Below are 16,050 nucleotides of genomic sequence, written 5' to 3' on the forward strand. Positions count from 1 at the left end.
AACCATTGTTGATGATTTTTCAAGATTTGTTTGGACTTTCTTGATGAAGTATAAATCTGAAGTCAAAAACATTCTTACACAGTTCTTTAGCACCATTAAAACACAATTTGGCAAAAATATACAAGTGATTAGGTGTGACAATGGCCCTGAGTTCAGTTTGGGAGAGTTATACTCTCAATATGGGACCATAGTTCACCATTCTTGTGTCTCCACTCCCCAACAAAATGCAAGGGTAGAACGCAAGCATCAACACCTTTTGAATGTGGCTAGGAGTCTCCTTTTTCAGTCTTATTTACCCATAGGATATTGGGGGGATTGCATTCATACAGCATCCTACCTCATTAATCGAACTCCTTCATCTGTTTTGCCTCACAACTCCACACCCTTTGAGATATTGTTTGAGAAATCTCCTTCATATTCTCACTTGAAAGTTTTTGGCTGTTTGTGTTTTGTATCTACATTAGATAGGCACAGATCTAAATTTTCTCCAAGAGCCACAAAATGTGTCTTCCTGGGTTATCCCTCAGGGTACAAGGGATATAAGGTTTTAGATATTGAAACCAATCAAATTCTCATAAGTAGAGACGTTGTCTTTCATGAAACTGTTTTTCCATTCTCACATGTCTCACCTTCCTCCTTTCCAGAGTCTCAGTTCACCTTTCCTGCTGAGACTTCTGCTTCAGCCTCAGAAAATACACTCTCTCACACTTCAAATTCTTCATCTGTTGTTCCTGCAGCTGTCACCAAGTCAGGAAGAACAGTGAGACCTCCCACTCATTTCTCAGATTATGTTTGCAACTCTGTCAATGTTTCTCCGTTTCCACTTCACAAATACATCTCTTACTCTAGGATTTCTTCTGCCTATTTCAGGCTTATCTGCTCTATTTCTTCCATCCCTGAGCCTTCCTCTTATCATCAAGCCTCACAGTATGCTGAATGGAGGAAAGCTATGCAGGCAGAATTGGAAGCTCTTATAAAAACTAATACTTGGTTTATAACCTTATTGCCCCCTAACAAATTTGCCATTGGTTGCAAATGGGTTTTTTGTGTGAAATTCTTTGCAGATGGGACTTTGGATAGGTACAAAGCCCGTTTGGTGGCTAAAGGGTACACACAGCAGGCCGGAGTTGATTATCTTGACACATTTTCCCCAGTAACCAAGCTAGTGACTGTGAAAATCATGCTTACTCTTGCTGCTATCAAAGGTTGGTCATTGTGTCACCTTGACATTAACAATGCTTTCCTGTATGGAGAATTAAGTGAGGATATATACATGGAGCTTCCTCCAGGTCTTCTGGATGAAAATGGCGCACCCTATCCCCCTGGATCAGTTTGTAAATTGAAAAGATCCTTGTATGGCCTTAAGCAGGCTTCAAGACAATGGTTTCTGAAATTTTCAGAGGTTCTAAGTGCATATGGATTGACGCAATCAGCCAGTGATCATTCTTTCTTCTATAAACAAGACAATGGAAAATTTCTTGGTCTTGTGGTGTATGTTGATGATATTCTGCTGACTAGCAACGATGATGATATGGTTCGCAGTTTCAAAGAGTTTTTGGGACTACATTTCAAGTACAAAGATTTGGGAAAGCCATCTTATTTCCTTGGTCTTGAAATTTCTCGCAGTGACAAAGGCATTTCTCTTTGCCAACGCAGATATGTTTTGGATCTCCTTAAGGATACTTCATTGCTTGATTGTAGACCTGCGTCTACACCTATGGAGTCTGGTGTTCATCTCCAGCTAGAGGAAGGGTCACCTCTGGCTGATCCTTCACGATATAGAAGACTTATTGGACGTTTATTATACCTTTGTTTGACACGTCCGGACATCACCTTTGCTGTCCACAATCTTAGCCAATTCTTGTCCAAGCCTTGTGAAGGACATATGGCTTCTGCTGGAACGTGTCTTGCGATATTTGAAAGGCACTATTGGCTACGGTTTATTCTTTGACAAGAATTCTTCACTGGATCTCTCAGCGTTTTGCGATGCCGACTATGCTGGCTGCCCCACTACCCGTCGGTCAGTCACTGGTTTTGCTGTTTTTCTTGGATCCTCTTTGATTTCATGGCGTTCCAAGAAACAAACTACTGTATCAAGATCCTCAGCTGAGGCGGAGTATCGTGCTATGGCACAAGTTACCTGCGAGATTACTTGGATTCGAAATTTGCTCCTTGATTTTGGGCTTGTGCAGCCTCATGCTACACCTCTATATTGTGATAATCAAGCAGCCGTGTATATTTGCTGCAATCCTGTGTTTCATGAGCGCACGAAACACATTGAAATAGACTGTCACACCGTGCGTGACAAATTCCTTCAAGACATCATCAAACCACTCCATGTCAAGAACTCTTTTCAGTTGGCTGACATTCTCACCAAAGCTCTCCCGGCTCCTGCACTTCGGAGTATTATGGTCAAGATGGGCTTTCTCAACATTTATGCTCCATCTTGAGGGGGCCTGTGAAATTTCTCTTGTTATTTCCCCTTCTATTTTTATCTCTCATGCGTACAGCACGTGAACTTCACTCTCTGAGTTTATTATCTTTTATTGTTTTTCTGCTTTGGTAGTTGGATACTCGTGTGAGCTTACACGCTTTACTGCTCACCTACTTTGTGTGATAGCTTTTGTATAAAGTTGCAGCTTCCTTTGTAAGCTAGTTTATCAAGAACAAGAGTTTTACTTCCTTCTTCTTCTTCTTTATGTTTTTTCTGGTTTTATCACTTTTCTAACACATCCTGTCCCACCCGAACTCGAGCCACCCACTGCAGTGCCACGCCCTCAAGCTTTGCTTCAGCGTCGCCCTCGAGCGCCTCCCCGAGGCGCAGAAGGCGGCGGCGGAGCCGCCGGTCTCCAACACGCTGATAGCGGCGTTGAAGCGCGCCCAGGCCCACCAGCGGCGCGGCTGCCCCGAGCAGCAGCAGCAACCCCTCCTCGCCGTGAAGGTCGAGCTCGATCTGCTCATCGTCTCCATCCTCGACAACCCCAGCGTCAGCCGCATCATGAGGGAGGCCAGCTTCTCCAGCCCCGCCGTCAAATCAGCCATTGAAAACTCCTTGAACACCTCTGCCGCCTCCCTTAACTACACACCCACCTTGTTTGCTAATCTGCATCTGTTGTCTCATAATCGAAATGCGTATTTGAATCCTCGCCTGCAGCCGCCGCCGGCGGCAACGGAGATGAACAAGGTGGTGGAGATCATGCAGAGAAGCAACACCCAATTCTCGTCGGAGATTCGGAGCCGGCGACGGTGGTGAGGGACACCGTCTATTTCCAAAAAAAAAAAAAAAACGGCGTTTAAACAGCCGTTTAACAGAGGGGTTTAAGTGCACCCTTCTTTCGAAAGTTCATGAAGGTCAACGCGCCTTGATCGATCCTGGGGGGGTATAAGCTATAGGGGTGTCTAGTTCATGGGCTAATGTGCACATTTGCCCTTAGTAAAATATGAGATTCTTACTCCACTTTAATTATTTTAACAGTCACATAAAAGATGAGACCCTTATTCCACTCACAATACATACAATTAGGGGTGAAAATTCGGGTCGGGATGGGTACCCTACCCTATTTTAGTCGGGTACCCTACCCGGAAATAAGCCAAAAGTAGCACTCGTACCTGTACCGTCTTATAAAATCAGGTACCCTAATACCCGGGTGCGGATACCCGGTCCGGGTATTCGGGTACCCAATTATCTGATCTAGCTATTAAAATTAATTTTTCATTATAAGTTGTAATTTCTATAGCCCTTTAATTAAAAGGATAAATTAAATGAATTGGTGGACATTTCAATATTTCAAAATTGATATTTTTTTAATTTGCTGATGAGTTTCTTTTATTCCAAATAATTTTTATTTTATTGATTATGATTCATGAAGGATGAAATTTACAAAACGAAAAATAAAAAATAAACAATAAGTATGAGACATTTGTCACATAAAAGCAATATACAATATCACAAAAATCAACGGCTGCATTAGAGCTGGCAAAATCGACCCGGCCCGACGGGCCGGCCCGGCCCGCCCGTGTTTAGGGCTGGGCTGGGCTGCACAAAATATAGGCCCAAAAAAACCCGGGCCTAAAAAGCCCGCCCAGTAAGCCCGTCGGGCCGACCGGGCTTTGGGGCTAAAAAGCCCGGGGTTTTCGGGCCAAAAAGCCCGCCCACCTCTTTTTTTTTTTAATTTTTTTATATTTTAGTTATAGTTTAATAACTTTAATTTATTACTTCTTTTTCAAATTTCCTTAATTTTATTTCGGTATTTCCTTAATTTATTACTTCTTTAATGGTTAGTCCTGAATTTAGGTGTTGTAATTCTTATCCACGTGAGAAGAATTAATGCAATCTTTTGTTGGACTTTAATTGAATATTATTTGAATATTTTGTTGTTTGGACTTGGAGTTTTATTTTTTAGTTTTCATTTATTTGTCGGACTATTTGAATTGAAAATCTATACATGTTGAATTGTCGTGTATTTGGAGGTAGAATTATTATTTCATATGTAAAGTCACAATTTAGAGCTTAATTCATGAAATAGGGGTGGTAGAGAAATTGGTGCTAATTGGAGAGCAATTCATGATTATGGAAAAAACTTTAGATTCTTACTTATTTGTTGCAGCATTTACCTGAGGTCGTTTTGTGTAATGTGCTAATAGTCTGAAAATTGACAAAAATTTGATGTATAAAGTATCAAAGTACCTAGATTTTGTTCATTTGATTACGAAAAACTGTGGATTGAGTGGAAATGGGAACTTGCGTATCTTTCTTGATACAGTGCCTTCTTAGCTGTGGATTGATCATTGTATAATTTGTTTCGTGTTATACTTTGGTTGGAGCGGTTATTACACAAACCATGTTTTTCGTATAAAATAAGTTCACTATGATATTACTATTTTGTCTATAATTATTATTTGGATTTATTTTAGTTTATTTAATTTTTTGTAAAAAAAATAGGATTTAGTGAAAAAAAAATAATTGGGCGGGTTTGGCCCGACCGCCCGGTGGCCCGGTCGAGGCTGGGCTGGGCTTGAAAAATAAAAGCCCGGTCAATTTCGGGCCGGGCCGACCCGGCCCGGAACATCTCAAAAGCCCGCTGGGCCGGGCCGGGCCGGGCCGGCCCGCCCGATTTGCCAGCTCTAGGCTGCATACTACTTTATTCAAATTGAGATAGTATTTATGATTTTTAAGTAATATATAAAATTCTAAATATATAACCATGAAAAAATGCCAGCAATCGGGTATACCCATTACTCGGAAAATAGTAGCCTTATTTACCTGTTACCGCTCCGTACCCATAAAATATTAGATATTGGGTACCCAATAACCGATCTATTATCGGGTCGGGTTCGAGTAACCCGGTACCCGACAATCCGAATTTCCACCAGTACACACAATCACTTTATTAAAATTCGTATCACTCTCAATTGGATACTAAAATTTGAGACGAAAGGAGACTATCTTCTAAACACATGTCAACAAATTGAAAAATAAGTGATTCGATATCAATAAATTTAGTCATTACTTCTTTAGCAACAACTAGTATATGCCCATTCGTGCGATGCACGACAGACATCGAAATTAAATGATAAATTTAAATAATAAATAAATAAATAAAATAATATAAAAAATACAAAATATGTTTTAAAATAAATTATAATAATTCACATCAATTACTCAATAAAATTCTGAATTTAAAAATATAAATTTTCAATTTATACAAAGTGTAATGATATTATAGTTATTAAATAAATTTAAAAATGATTCGATAATGAAAATTTGCATTATGCATATTATTATATAGTATTATTAATCATAATAAATATTTTTCACATATAAACATAAATAAAAAGTTGTAAATTTTTAATGAGGAGATAGAAAATAAAATATTTTAAAATTTTCATAAGTTATTCATTTTAAATTCATTTTTGATAATTTTTATACTATATTAAATTTAAGATACATATTGATTTTTTTTCATGAATCAAATTTGATGATATTTAGAAAAATGATTAAATTGTAAAAAAATAAAAAAAATAGTAAAAATTTTGGTGGAAGAAGAGAGAGAAAAAGAGAAGAAAAACATGGAGGGAAAAAACTCCTCTTTTATATATTAATATAGATAACATTATATTTCAGCAAAGAAACTTCGAACGTACTTGATTTTTGTTAGGTTTCAAATTAATTTGAGTTTTTTTACCTCTATTTCTCGATGGAGCACGACGTTCCGCCATTTCCGATCCACATCAATGTGATAAGTCATTGTTGAGCATCCATTCGTAGTCCATTTTTTCAATTTACTGTTGAGTACTTCAGAATATTATCGTCAATTTAAAATAAATAAATAAATAATTGGAGATCTTTTTATACATTAATGGGATTATAATCAAAAAATACATGAACTTTGACAAAAGTTGCAATTTTCACCCCAACTTTCAATTCAGCCAAAATATACATGAACTTATATTTTTGTTGCAATTTTCACCCCAGTTTGACTTCCCGCGAAATTAGAGCTTAGGTGGCAGTCGGAAAATCCTACGTGGCGCAGACGTCCGATATCTTAAACAACGTAGTTTTGAATGAAATGAACAATGGCCAAAAAATACATGAACTTTGATAATAGTTGCAATTTTCACTTGAACTTATATTTTAATTGCAATTTTCACATGAAGTTATAATTGCGATTTTCACCTAAAACTTTTATATAAAGCCAAAAAATTACATCTCACAAACTTAGGGTTCTCGTTTTTGTTTTCATTATTTGTGCATGCCTAATAATAATTGCAATTCAAACTTGAATAGAAGTTAAATTAAAAAAAAAATTGGCTTAAAATATGTTTCTCAACTGGTAATTACCACAAAAGGTCACAAATGTTTGCAACTACCAAATGTTTGCAACTACACAATTTACATCCAACAAAAAACAAGAGTTAGATGCTTCATTTGTTGATTTGTAATGATCCTAATTCAAGTTCACAAAAAATAACCAATTCTAATGAAGCTTCATTTTTGATTTATACTTTCTTGTGTTGCTGCTTCTTCAATTATTGAACTCACGGTCGTTCTTGTTCTTGAAGTTGGTGCGCCACAATTAACATGAGCTACCTTCTTTTGACCATAGTTCTGCAATATAAAATCAGATATCAAACTATAAAATCAGATTGAGAACAGCTAAATATATCAAATAAACCATCTTTTGGAGAACATCTAAATATATCAAATAAACCCACAATCAGATTGAGAACATCTAAATATATCAAATATTGGACATATAGTGGGGAGCACACAAATCACTCCTATGTAAGTTCATTGAATTTTTAAATTCAAATACAATCTCTAAAACTCAATATAATTCTAATCTTCTAACCTTATTTTGCGCAACTGTAATGGAGAAGGGATTTTGCACTGAAGCTTCTGCTGCGTGCCTGGAGCTTTCGGCGAAAGGTGCCGGGTCTGCGACGGCAGGGCTCACGCGGCGCGACTTCGTGGCCTCCGGCGAAAGGGACGGGTCGGGCGGTGCAAGGGGTTGGGGACGCAAGGATGGGAATTGGGAATTTGGAGAAGGTCGAAGGTTACACAGATGAAAGACTGTTGGTGTTTCTTTAATTTGAGAATTAGGCTTTATTAATTAGTAATTTATTTATTTAGTTAAAAAGTTAAAAAAAAAAAAAAAAGTTAAAGAAAAGCCACATATGTGCCACGTGGTTTTAATTATGCCACGTCAACGTTTGGTCAAAATAAAATTGATCGGAGCTCCGGCGAGGTGAAAATTACAACAAAAAATATAAGTTGGTGTATATTTTGGCTAAATTAAAGTTCAGGTAAAAATTGTAACTTTTGTCAAAGTTCGTGTATTTTTTTGCTATAATCCCTACATTAATATCATGATTTATACGAGGCCATCGTGGTCTCCCTCTAAAATGATTGGATTGACATTGAAATCAAGAGTCTGACCTTTGTCATTACAACAACAATCGGAAGAAATCATTTGAAATGAAAAGAATAGTTTATAGAAAATTAGAAATAGAACTATAACAAGAGTAAAAAAAAAAAAACTAAAACAAGAGCAAATAGAACATAAGAAATTGCTAAAAATGCTGAGAGGGATAGATAAGAGGGTAGGAAAATGTGTGAAAATGGAGGAAGAAATTTAAATTTGGAAACTCGAAATTCAAATTTGGGAAGGCTACCGTCGGTTCACGGTTCAGACGGTTCGGCCGTTAAGAACCGCCGGTTCCGGGCAAAAGAATAAGAAGAAGAAGAAGAAGAAGAAGGTGTGATTGTGCATCGGCGAAGCTACAACAGTGGCTGCCTTGGTCTATTCATCTCTCAACCCCTGCACCATTCCTCTCCATCTCCACTCCCACCTCTCCTTCTCCGCCCAACTACGAGCCGTCTCCACCACCGCCGCCGCTCCCATCCACAACCTCCGAGTACTTATCGCCGCCGGTGGCACAGGCGGTCACATTATTTACCCCGCCATCGCCATAGCAGACCACCTCAAAACCTTTCACCCCAACGCCAACTTCCTCTTCGTGGGAACCCCCACCGGAATGGCTAGTACTAATATCAAATGGGCGGAGGCCAAAGCCGTCCCATCCGCCGACTTCCCCTTCACCACCGCCCCTTCCTCTCTCTCCACAATCTCTTCGTCCTTCCCTTCATCCTCGCTAACTCACTCTTCAAGAATCTCAAAATCCTGCAAGAATTCGACCCCCACATTGTCATCGGCACCGGAGGCTTCGTCTCGTTCCCCACATGCCTCGCCGCCGCCTTCAAAGGCGTGAAGCTGATTATACAAGAGCAGAACTCTGTGCCCGGGATCGCAAATTTGGTTCTTTCCTTATTCGCTGACAAAATCTGTGTGGCCTTCGATTCGAGCGTGGAGTGTTTCTGGGCCTGGCAGAGGTATAAGTGCGTTGTCTGTGGGAATCCGGTGAGGCTGTCATTGGTGAATGGAGCCTCCAAGGCGGCGGCTAGGCGGCATTTCTTTCCTGCCGTGGAGGTGGAGAAGGTGGTGGTGATTCTTGGAGGGTCCCTAGGCGCCAATGCCATCAACATTGCTTTGTTCAATGTGTATTTGCAGATGTTGTCTGAGAATGATGGACTATCCATTATATGGCAGACGGGCACGGGCGCTTCCCGGAGATGGAGAGCCTTGTCACCACTCATCCTAGCCTACTTCTTTCGCCGTCAGTGTTTGTCTCTCTAATCTCTTCTTGAAAAGAAAAAAAAAAAAAGGGGATTGGCTTTTGCCTTTGATTGCTTTATTATTGCATTGTGCGTTCAGTTGGAAGGTTTTGAACATTTTATTGCAGATTGATTACAGTTAAGTAGTTTACTAGTTTGACTTTGACATGATTTGTTTTGAATAGGTGAATGTTGCTAGACTGTTTCTTGATGCTTATCTGTTACGAGGTGAAACATTTGTGACGTTCTACAGATTCTTGCACGACGTGGATTTGGCGTATGCTGCTGCAGACCTTATTGTTGCAAGAGCTGGGGCAATGACCTGCTATGAGATCCTAGCATCTGGGAAACCTTCTATTTTGGTATCGAACTGTCTAGCTTAGTGTGCATGAGTTGATTATCATCGCATTTCTTACTTTAAGGGGATGTCTCATGGTTGATGAACATTTGATCTTTAACGAGGAAGTTGATCATTTGCTTCTGTGATGCAAGTAAAAGCTTTACAGTAGAAAATTATAAGGTTTAATTATGAAATTGAGGAGATTATGTCATACGATTGGTATTTGGTACCAAATTGCCCTCTTTTTGAAAATTCATATTTGCTGATTCTGGCAACAAAGAGGGTTTATTGTTTTTAGATATATGTTGCAGTGTCATGAGATCTTTATTTGAAGAAATCTGCCTATCTGTAGATACCATCACCACATGCTGCCGAGGGACACCAATTATAAAATGCTCAACTCATGGCTGATGTTGCTGGTTCAAGGGTTATAATGGAAGATGAACTCGACTCAGCAACCCTTAGAAATGCAATCCAAGAAATTATTGGTATGAGAAAATATTTCTGCTACAGTGGATCATTGCCGCTCATTGAAATTCATCTTATATGATCTCTTATTGCTTGTCCTTCCAAACATTTAGAAAAAGTAATTTTTCTTCCATCCTTTTTTTGTTGAACTTCAGAGTTGATGAATCTGGTATTAGACTAAGTTAAGAAACTTGATTCATAACCTTTTTATTTTCCATTTTCAATTGCCAAACTAAAAGGAGAAAACTTATCTGAAGATTGTTTAGCACTCGTTAGTAACAGCTCTATGAACTGGGAGTATGTGAAACTATTGTAATCCTTCTGCTTGTGGGAGCTCTTATGATTCACTATGAAACATGATCTTTGACAGATAACGATAATCTAATGGAAGAGATGTCTGAGAGGGCTTTGCGAGCTGCCAAAACGAAGGCCTCTGCTGAGATAGCCAAACTTGTTATCTCCCTAACCTCTGAAGTAGACTTGACTTCCTGAAGGATTAATGAGAATACATTCACCTATTTTCTAATTTTCAGTAAATAGCAGGTTGCTAATTTTAGTTTTAATTCCATGTTGATATGATTAGTGTTTTCAAATGTTTAATCTGAATAGACTGGTTGAGCTAGCAAAAAATTTCATTCTACTTGTTGTAGTTCTTGTGTAGGTTTATTGTATTTGTATTGATAGTGTAAGTTTGTAACTAACCTGTAACATTCATTTTTATTTTAAATAAAGGTGTGGAATAGCTCATGCCTATTTATATAATTGCAGCCTAATAATACACATGTTGAACATATATATACAGTTAGGATGATAAGAATGCGTAAAGAAAATTCCTATTAAATTAAACAAGGATAAGGATTACACTCGAGAGAAGAAATTTAGTATGCTACATCTTTTAGATGTTACATGGTTGCAATCACTTTGTTTTGATAGCTTTTCACCTAATTTTTTGCCTTTTGGCTTGATTAATTTAGAATCTATGCTTTCATCTGATTCCTGAGTTGCACGAAAGATTTCTGACTTCTCAACCTCAGTAGCACTAGCCATTGCTTCCTCAGAAGCTTGTTCCTCAGTAGCACTAGCCATTGCCTGATTCAGCTGCACTTCGTTGTCATTTTTCCGTTTCTTGAAGGGATTGTTACATGGGATGTTTGGAGTGAATCTAAGAAGGGATTGTTCTTTTTGTACAGACAGTTCGTTTCTGGAAGGGAAACCGAGCTTTTTGAGGGCTAAAGTTTCACTTTTGTGCAGTACTTCCTCTCTGACCATTGGCATTTGCTTCCCTTCTGATGAACTTTTCATCGCATCAAGTGGCATATTACCTATAAGATTGATGTAGAGACTTTGAGCTCAACGTTTTCAAGATCGGAACATCATTTCTTCAAGAAAACAAATCAGCTATAATTGAATGCTTAAAAGGTGAAACGCTGACCTCTAATTCTCTTTTTGACAGTTTTGTGGCAGGAAACTACAGTAAAACATCCTTCTTGCATTGATCCGGTAGCTTCTTCTTGTGTCGACAGTTGGCTGGCAGAATCTGGAAAACTGAGATTGTGCTTATATCCGGGTTGAGGGAAGTGGTTGAAAGCCTCCATTGTACAAGGATCCAGGTTACCTTCAGCAATCGCGACTGCTATGGAAGGGGATAAGTCTCTATCTCGAGTGAAGGAAAGAGAATGGTAACAGACAGAAATCAACAAGTAGGACGTTTGCTGCATAACTCAACTTTGAGAAAATGCAAAGACACGTTATTTTAGTACAAAGTTATGGAAAGAGGAAAGGATACGGCCCCAAGAAATCAAGGTCCCCGTGCAAAAGCTCAGGCGCAAGAGGATTGAGTGGTTTCAGTTTCTTTGAAGCTGCATCGTAACTGCCAAGAATGTTAAACAAAGATGCAGGTATTGTATGCCATTATACAACTCAACAGAAAAGTATGTATCATACACTCGGGCATGTTGGAAGACTGCCAATGCTTGTTTGAAAGCTATGGGATAATCTTCAGGCACTACTTTTCCCTTTTCAAACTTGAGCACTGACAGAACCTGCAAAACATGCATCACTTTATCATAATTTCTTTGATATTTTATGTAATGTGATTAACATCAGTTTATCTTTGTGCTACACAGAGCCAGCTCTCTCTACTGTTGAATCTTCTAATATAGATACAGTAAGTTTCACATTTGGATTCAAGAGCACACTTCCATAAAATAAAGCATGCTCTTCATGTAGGCTGTGTGCCTTGAGTTAATTTGATATGATTTGGAGATCATGAACTGTTCAAGTCAGATTTTTCTTACACGGTCTAAATTTCGATACTTGGCTACCAAGTTGTAAGCTTTGACAATTCCAATTCCAGGCACGGATGGAAGGAAATCACAACCAGCCAATATACACATACCTGAAAATTTTGAAAAACAAAACCATATTTAGTATTGAATGGAAGCTGAAAGCAAGTTCAGTTCTGCAAAGTCTGAAATACCTGTGAACAATTCTCTGTCAAAATTCATGAAGGATGGTTTACAACCAGCAACATTTAGAGCCTTTTCAAGTATTATCTCTTCACCATTGCCATATCGGTCCATCTTAAACACTACCTGCCAGTTCCATGGAAGAAGAGTGAGATCACAAAATAAGCACAGAGCTCGAAAACCAACAATCTAGTTCCGATATGAGCGAGTAACTTACAGCTGGGCAACCGTATGCCAGCAAATCGCTATCCTCTGAAATTATTGCTACAATGCCACCCTTTTCAGTTTCAAGACTTGAAAGATATGCCAGTTGTGCATCTGCCTCATATGGAGCTACAACAAATTCAATATTCTCTGATCTTAAAATCTGAAAATTAACAATTTTTGGTAGTAACTAGTAAGTAAAGGTCTTGTTTGCATAGATAACTTTGAAAACCACTCTACTGGTCCCAAAAGAAGAAGAAAACCGAACACAACAAACAAATTTTAAAACCCTTCATTTTCAACTGCCTGTTTATTTCCACGAACGATAGATTTTGGTAAAAAAGTGCAAGTGATTGCAGATTACAATCAATTCAGACGCACCTGGATCAGTTGGTGTGCCATCTGAGGGGTTATGCTCACAGCTCTCTGCATACGAATTAAGTGATGTGAGAAAAGAAGCCTTTAATTTGTTATGATTTACAAATGAAAAGTGTGCTTGTTAATATTATATAGAGACTGAAAACAATGGCATGCTCAAGCTTCCCAACCAAAAATTTGCCCCAACTCTCATATCCTATAAAAGAGCATTACATAACATGGAAACTCAGAAATCAATGTTTTAGAAATCCGAATGCCAATAAGAGACTACATTCAGAAGCTCAACATTATATCAAAGTGTCAGAAAACGAAAGAAAATGTACCCTGTTTGAACCAAGTACCCACATCAAAAAGCTAAAAATGAGAGATTGTGTCTCTGATAGAAATGAATAAAATCTAAGAAGCTTTCACATCAAGCTAGAAATCCATGTACACGAACAATAAATCCTAACTTTCTGAAACTTATGACATAGCAGTAGGATTTAACATTTCTAAAGAACAAACCATCTAAATCAGTTCACATGTAGACAGCATTGCATAAACCATAATTTGTTCAACAATGCCGCAAGCCATCCAAGAAGAATAAAAAAACTGCATTCAATCTATAACTCAACAGGGAAACCTAAATGTGGTGCTGCCACTGACAAACTTAATGTGATGGAGGCGATTTTAGTGCTCTATAATAATGCACTTAAAAATTTTGTACCTGGAAAAGCTCAGAGGCTGCATTAGTATCACCCTCCTTCAGCTTTTCCATAGCCATATTTCTATTAGTCTTTCTTCTCCTAAAATAACACATTTAAAAGAGGGAAAGTTTAAGTCAAAAAATTGAATTTTGAGTAAATTCAAGAAAAATGGTGCAATCATCAGCAAATTTATTAGACATGCCTGTGCCTCTCATCTTCAGTAGCGGCCTTACATGGGATGCTCCCCCCATCAAAAACAACTACCGGAGTAATCTTGTAGTGTCGAAGCATGCTAATCCGATGCATAAAATACTGTAAGAACTGGTATTTTTTATCCCCTTCCATGTCCAGACTTACCTCCATGCTGCATGAATAAGCTACAAAATCCCCCAAAAACTCATCACACCATCCAAACCCATAAAGGTAAAAATCTCACATACGAAAATAAATAAATAATAACTACAATAATTGAAAATAAAAGGGAGCATTGTATAAACTGCAAAGCTACCTCCTTTGTGAAGCCATGAATATGCATCAATACCCACCTACATCACAGACCAAAAGTAGAGAAATTCATCAATTTATGACCTTGTCAAGTATGATAAAAATGCAAAAATATAGATAAGTAGATTGAGATGTAACAGTCAATACCCGTTTCCCAGCATATTTCTTGATGTGGACGGATTCAACATAGGGCTTCATGAATTTCAGAAGATTATTTATGCCCATTTCTTGCTTTGTCGCAATTTAATTTTCAATTTCGATGTTTTTCTTATAAAAATGAATTTGTTGAATGAGCTGTGAACTGCTGAAGAATGGATCGGGAAAATGTTTAATGAAGAGGAGAGAGGGATTATATGCAAATGTTTCTCACTTGTGGTGTGCGATGTACTAGGTCTGTGAGGTTTTCATTTATAAGACAAATCATATCATGACACGTGGTGGAATATCTTGATTTTCATTGGTCTGTGAGGGAGTGACGCAATACCATCATGGTTTCAGCAACCGCGAAAATAATTTGAAATTTGGTGCGTTCAATCCTTGCCGCGAAATCTGTATCTGTTGCTATTTAGAACTTCTCCACGCGCCGTATCTGATTCTGAATGCATTGCATTTTGGCTGATTTTCCATTATACATTCTCACTAGCGTCAAACTCGTCGAAATTCGACGGAAATCATTTTATGTCATCATTTATAATTATTTTATGTTATTTTTATTATTATAGCATATGAAATAATTTATATATAAATAATTTTTTTAATTAATTTGATATGATCAAATTAAATTAGTAATACAATATTTAAAATAATATTAATCTTAATCACTTTCGCCAATTAAATATAGGTTGTGATAATAGAAATACATTTTTATATAAATATTCATTTGATGAAGTTTATAAAAAGTTGATGTCAGATTGACGATTTTAGAAGAAAAAAAATATGTAAATTTAAAGTATGATATGATGCACGATTGATGTGTCGCATCTGCTGTTAATCGTATATCGATAATATTTAATCTCTTCGTCCCTCAAACATTTTCCTTATTTTTTTTTTTTTTCTATTTTGGTTCGTCCCCAAAACATCTTCCTAACATATTTTTGGAGACAATTTCACTAATTATTATTCTTACAATTTCACTTTTTGTGGGACTCGTTCTCCACTTTCACTAACTATCACTCTTATAATTTCACTTTTTCTGGGACTCATTCTCAACTTATCAAATACATAACTAACTTTTATTAAAACTCGTGTCATCCTCTCTTAGGAAGATGTTTGGGGGGGACGGAGGGAGTATTAAGTTTGTTCAAATTCTTTAAATTTGACGGATAAGAAATAATTTAACTAAACATATGTCATCTGAGTATCATCTCATATGGACCTAATAAAACCAGATAATCATATGAAGCTCTAAAGACCACATATAACATTTGAATGTCAATTTTTTTTAAAATCATATTCTTTGGAGTTTGAAATACCACATCTGAATTTCGAACATCATCTTGTATGGAGCTTGAAGATTATAACTTACTTGTGAGTATCATTTTATCTAGAATTTGTGAAACTATAATTAAGTTATGAGAACAATCTCGTCTCAAACTTTAAACAACATCGTCAATTTTGAAATCATATTCAATCAAATATATATATATATATATATATATATATATATATATATATATATAGGGTGTGGTTCTAGAGAGAACTATATTATTTGTGAGAACGGGAGAACCATCAAATCTAATGCATTCACTGTAAAAATTAATGCATCCGCTGTTAAAATTAATGCACTCAAAAAAAAAAAAAAATGCTCCCTTCAGGATTCGAACCCAG

The 16,050-nt window shown here is 37.4% G+C and overlaps 1 protein-coding gene and 1 pseudogene across 1 annotated transcript; one reads left to right on the forward strand and one right to left on the reverse strand.

Moving 5' to 3' along the window:
• Nucleotides 1-7,371: 7,371 nt before the first annotated feature.
• LOC131026021 (uncharacterized) lies at nt 7,372-10,745 on the forward strand (annotated as a pseudogene).
• A 59-nt stretch (nt 10,746-10,804) lies between these two features.
• Nucleotides 10,805-14,675, reverse strand: LOC131024543 (exonuclease 1-like). The gene is made up of 12 exons (XM_057954055.1): nt 14,371-14,675; nt 14,228-14,264; nt 13,922-14,096; nt 13,740-13,818; nt 13,037-13,081; nt 12,669-12,818; nt 12,463-12,577; nt 12,281-12,381; nt 11,928-12,025; nt 11,770-11,853; nt 11,416-11,636; nt 10,805-11,305 (listed from the first exon to the last, which is right to left on the reverse strand). The coding sequence occupies exons 1-12, from the start codon at nt 14,446-14,448 to the stop codon at nt 10,842-10,844; spliced, it is 1,647 nt and encodes a 548-aa protein (XP_057810038.1). The 5' UTR covers nt 14,449-14,675; the 3' UTR covers nt 10,805-10,841.
• Nucleotides 14,676-16,050: the final 1,375 nt, after the last annotated feature.

The sequence above is a fragment of the Salvia miltiorrhiza genome, chromosome 5, assembly GCF_028751815.1.
Source record: "Salvia miltiorrhiza cultivar Shanhuang (shh) chromosome 5, IMPLAD_Smil_shh, whole genome shotgun sequence".
Lineage (NCBI taxonomy): Eukaryota > Viridiplantae > Streptophyta > Magnoliopsida > Lamiales > Lamiaceae > Salvia > Salvia miltiorrhiza.

Coding starts and splice junctions, on each gene's coding strand:
- LOC131024543 (XM_057954055.1), bottom strand. CDS start 14,448: ATGGGCATAAATAATCTTCTGAAATTCATGAAGCCCTATGTTGAATCC. Junction 11,854..11,927: donor GTCTTCCAACATGCCCGAGT/GTATGATACATA, acceptor CATTCTTGGCAG/TTACGATGCAGCTTCAAAGA. Junction 11,637..11,769: donor GACCTTGATTTCTTGGGGCC/GTATCCTTTCCT, acceptor CACTCGAGATAG/AGACTTATCCCCTTCCATAG.